General features: G+C 35.8%; 1 protein-coding gene across 1 annotated transcript; it reads left to right on the top strand.

Moving 5' to 3' along the window:
- The first annotated feature begins 273 nt into the window (after window positions 1–273).
- On the top strand, window positions 274–4,055 carry LOC103489920 (uncharacterized). Its single transcript, XM_008449262.3, has 7 exons — window positions 274–677; window positions 1,400–1,515; window positions 1,600–1,718; window positions 1,803–1,965; window positions 2,063–2,289; window positions 2,413–2,734; window positions 2,832–4,055. Exons 1-7 carry the CDS (start codon window positions 519–521, stop codon window positions 3,883–3,885), a joined length of 2,160 nt encoding a protein of 719 aa, XP_008447484.2. The 5' UTR covers window positions 274–518; the 3' UTR covers window positions 3,886–4,055.
- Window positions 4,056–4,752: the final 697 nt, after the last annotated feature.

The following is a 4,752-nucleotide window of genomic DNA, read 5'->3' as shown; positions in this document are numbered from 1 at the left end:
ATGCAATTAGAAGAAATAGAAAGTAGTTTATAATGAAAATTGAAATAGAAATGAATATGTTACACAACAATGGATTGAAATTAAAGTAAGCTCCTCCTAATGATTCAAATAAAGTTTGAATTTTGAGTTTGTCCATTGAAAAAGAGGACCATCATCATCAAATGGACCCAAATACAAAACCCTACTTAATTAATAATTATTGTGGGCCATCCAACATGATAGCCGTTGCCATTACCACCATACGCACCGTCTCAGCTCAGCTAACGTTGCCATACAATTTGAAAACCATTTACATTTTTTTAAAAAAAAAAAAAATAATAATAATAATAATAATACAAGGGATATTAAATCCAAATTCGACCGTTGGATTCTTTTTGATACCTAAAAGAAAAAAAGAAAGAAAGAAAAACAGTATCTTAATATCTCTTCTTACGCTCCTCTGTCAGTTTCTTCATCTTCATCTGAGCTGAATTTTAAGCTTTTTTTGTTCTTTGAGTCGAAGAAGGAGATTGAAGATAATGGCCGACAATTGCTTGTTTAGTGAAGTAGAAATGGCGATCGATGAAGCTGTCGGCTACCCGCAAGCTTATGCTAAGCTCTGCCGCGATCGACAAGCTGGATTGTACACTCATGGTCCTCCTTTCACTTTCACGCCTTATAGTCTCAAAAAACGAGAGGTACAGTACAAATGGATTTTTCTACGCAAAATTGAGCAAGAATTGACTGAAGTGAGATTTTAGTGTTGTGCTGATTGAATTGTTCGATTGAACATTTTAGGGATTGAGTTCTTTCTGTCATTTTGGGGGAAATTGTATCTGATTACTCCTTAGTTCCTTTCTAATTAGCGATTTTGGTGGATTTCGGACAATTTCACTTCAAAAATATCCATTTCTGGAGTGAATGTTTTGATATTGTGACCTGAATTCAGCAAGGAAATGAAATCAACTGAATTGAGATTTTAGTGTTGTGTTGATCGAATTGTCCGATTTAACATTTTAGGGATTGATTTCTTTCTGTTATTTTTTAGGAAATTGTATATGATTACTCCTTAGTTCCTTTCTTATTGACATTTGTGGATATCTGAACAATTTCTCTTCAAAATTTCCATTTCTGGGGGAAATGTTTTGATATTATGATGTCAATTCAGCAAGGAAATGGAATCTCCTGATCGATCTCAAACTATTTGGAGTCTATAGAAGTTCAGCAATGTTTGCAGAAACCGAAACTTCTCATTCTGAATTTCATTATTGTCTTAAATTGTGCTGAATATAGTGAAAATGATGCGATTTCTCTCGTAATTTCAGACAAATTTTACTCTGTTTGTCCTATTCCAGATAACCTTAGGCATAGATCAAGATATTAGTTTCATTATATTGATTGTCTTTGTATAATGTTTCAGACTGCTACAGCACGAGAACTTGATAAGTTGTTTCCAATTATAAATCCAAAGGCAAAGCCTACTGCCAAGCCTAAGCTTTTTGTGAGTCTTTTATGGAAGCAACTCAATCATCTCGGGTAAATAGCTGAATTTCCATGTCTAAATTTTCTAAAAGCTTTTGTATCTGCTTATTTGAAATCAGCTGGTTTCTACTATATCAGGAATGCTGGCTTTGATCCTGCAGTAATTCGAGTTGACCATTACGGCAATGTTCTGTATTATCATGCTGATTCTGCTTCACCACTTGCTTGGGATATTGATCATTGGTTTCCTTGCTCAAGTATACTTCGAATTTTGTTCTAAATTCGTTGACTTCTTTCTTATTTTGTCTCTCTTTTTCTTATTGTTTTTTTGCTGTAACTAGGAGGAGGACTGACTGTTCCAAGCAATTTACGGATACTACAATGGCAAGCCTGCAAGAGGAAGCATCACAAGTTAGAGTTCTTGGTCCCTTGGTGGGATTTTCAATTAGGTATCTCCGTAAACCAGTTTCTATCAATCTTTGCTTCATCCAACTCAGATTTCAGGTAGGTTTGCATTAAGTTTCTTGATTGATGTTTATTTGAGTTGATGAATGATAAGGTGGTAATGTATGTTTGTATTTTCATGATGTAATGATGGCAGGCGTAGAGCATTTTCTTTTTTGTTCTTTGAAGGCGAAAATGAAGAGCTGAATACTTCACAGACAGTTGAATCTCATTCTTTTCCACAACATTTTGTGGAAGCCAAAGAGCGACTCGGCTTTGCTCCAGCTGCCATCGTTTTATCTCGAAGAGAATGTTATGATTCTTCATCACCTTTGAGATCATTGGACTACAATAGGCAACCAAGACCAAGTATCCCTATAGTTGGTTAGTTTCATGAAACCCTTCTTATTCTCTCTCTTGCTCTTGGAAGGTTAAATTTTGATTTCATACTAGAAGTTTAAATATGAATCAGTCGAATTTGATAATTTTTAAATTCCATCTTATCAGCTGCACGAAAAGTGAAACCCGAACTTCTTAAAGAGAATGAAAACCCAGACTTCGTTGCGAACCCCTACCAAGCCATTGTCCTGGCCAGAGATTCCCTAAGACAAAGAGATGAAAGGGCAAAGCTGAAGGCTGAAATACAGAGAGTGGATGATGAAGTGAATGATATGAAGCTAAATAATGAAGAAGAGAAGCTCACAATTCAGGACTTGGAACTGAAACTAATTAAGCATAAACGAAGGGCAGAGAAATGTAGGCGATTAGCAGAGGCACAATCATCTCATAAGACAATGCTGGAGAAGATGATCCGGGATACCATGCACCAGTAAGATTATAAAACTGTTTTGCGAAAACCAACATGTAAAGCTTGGATTATTGTCCAAACAGACTTAAACTTGGCAATGTGATTGTTTTTCTTGTAGGAGTGTTATTTACAAGGAGCAGTTGAGGCTAAACCAAGCAGCGAGTAATGCACTAATGGCCCGGCTTGAAGCACAGAAGGCAATTTGTAATGCTGCCGAGAAGGATCTCTACCAAAAGTATAGACAGAGAGATGAGCTGGAGAAACAGTTGAGGCCTGAACACGATCAGGCTCGAAAAAGATTAAGAATGGACAAAATGTTATTGGAAGAAACAGACTCTAAAACTCCACCTTTCTTTTTGCCAGGAATCAAGCCAAAGACACCTACACACAAAGAGCTCAGACTATTTCTAGAGGAAGAACAAAGAGCTTCTGAATGTGGTTTGTCTCAAAATGGAGAGCAGAACCAAAAGGAAAGTGATGTGGCCATGGAGAAGCCTGGCGAACATGAGAACAACAAAGCAATTGTTCCATTACAGGAAGAAAGCTTAATTACTCAAAGGTTTCAAAATTTAGAAATAGGAGAAGCAAAGAGACACGACATGCTGCTATTCCCTTTCATGCAAGAGTCAGATGTCGAAGAAGAAGAAGAAGACGAAGAGAGTAGAAAACAACGGGGGAAAGGAAACATTGAGAAGTGGCTTCAAATGCTGTTGGATGAGAACCAAGAAGATTCAAATCTCCAAAATGAAGATGAAAGCAGCACAAGCACAAAAATGAATGCAAATTCCCCACAGAAGGAGGTCGAGGTCTCGACGACTACAGAAGACAAAAACAACAAAGAGACGGGTGATAAAGAACGTACAGTTGAAGAGAAAGACAGGATTGTTGGAACTGAAGACAGCAAAAGCGAAAAAGATGTGAACATTGAAGGGAGTGAAAAGAAAGAGCAGAGTGGGAAGGAAATAAAATTCACAAGATCAGACAGTGCAAGGATTTTTAGGAGAATCCCATCTTCACCATCTCTGATCTTGGGGATGAAAAGGGGAGTAGACTGTATGGGAAAGAAACCAATGGTAAGTGGGGACGACAACGTCGATGTTGAAGATCATGCTTCGAGAAACAGCTTTATCAAATCTTCTATCAAGACACTCAAGAAGGCAGTTAGGATATGAAACTTGCCTGTTTCGATTACGCCAGTGTTGTCTGTATGAGCATGTCCATATACTTCTTTTTCTTATTTTCTTTTCTTTTTCTTTTTTTTCTATCCTGGGTGTTGTTGGTTACTTGAAAAGACAATAAATCACTGCATTTCTCAATGCAAAAGATTTACTTCATTTTTTTTTTTTTTTTTTTTTTGCTATGTTTGTAATACAAGGCTTTTTGGTGTGATATAAATACTCTAAATTCTATTTATTTATTTTTAACGTTTAAACACTTTATCTTTTAACTATAGTTATGCATTTTCCTTCAAGTTATTATGTTTTCTTTATCTTTTTTTTTTAGAGAAACCAAATCAAAATTCTGCTATTTCCGGCAAGACGTTAAAGTTTGGTTTCTAACATCAAACTTACAAGTACATAATGAGCAGTCAAGCAAATTACAAAATCACGAAAAAGGTAATTCCAATCACGGAACTATCCCTACAAGCATGGACATGAACAGGGCAATTCCAATCGTGACGTAGAAAGCGAAAATTAACTGCAAACTATGGACAAATATTAACTTAAGATTTAAATAAAGTGAAGTTCAAGTTCATCTGTCCCTTGAATTTTCACCACTCTTAAACAATTGAGACAAATTCACACGAAGGGGTTGGGAAAGAAGCAGCTAAGTCTGACAAATCAGAAAAGGCAGGTAAATTCTGACAGATTTTCTACAAACAAGAAAAGATTAAAAATTAAATAAACAATTTAGTGGACATTAAATAAAAGGCAGACAGACAGTTCAGATAGAATTCTAATTCCTTTAATAAAACAAAAACAAAATATATTTGGCCAAATTTCAAACGAATAAAAAATTTCAACCTGGGATAAATAGAA

This window comes from Cucumis melo, chromosome 4 (genome assembly GCF_025177605.1).
Source record: "Cucumis melo cultivar AY chromosome 4, USDA_Cmelo_AY_1.0, whole genome shotgun sequence".
Lineage (NCBI taxonomy): Eukaryota > Viridiplantae > Streptophyta > Magnoliopsida > Cucurbitales > Cucurbitaceae > Cucumis > Cucumis melo.
Note: the sequence above shows the minus strand (reverse complement) of the source record. Positions and strands in the feature narration are given on the sequence as shown.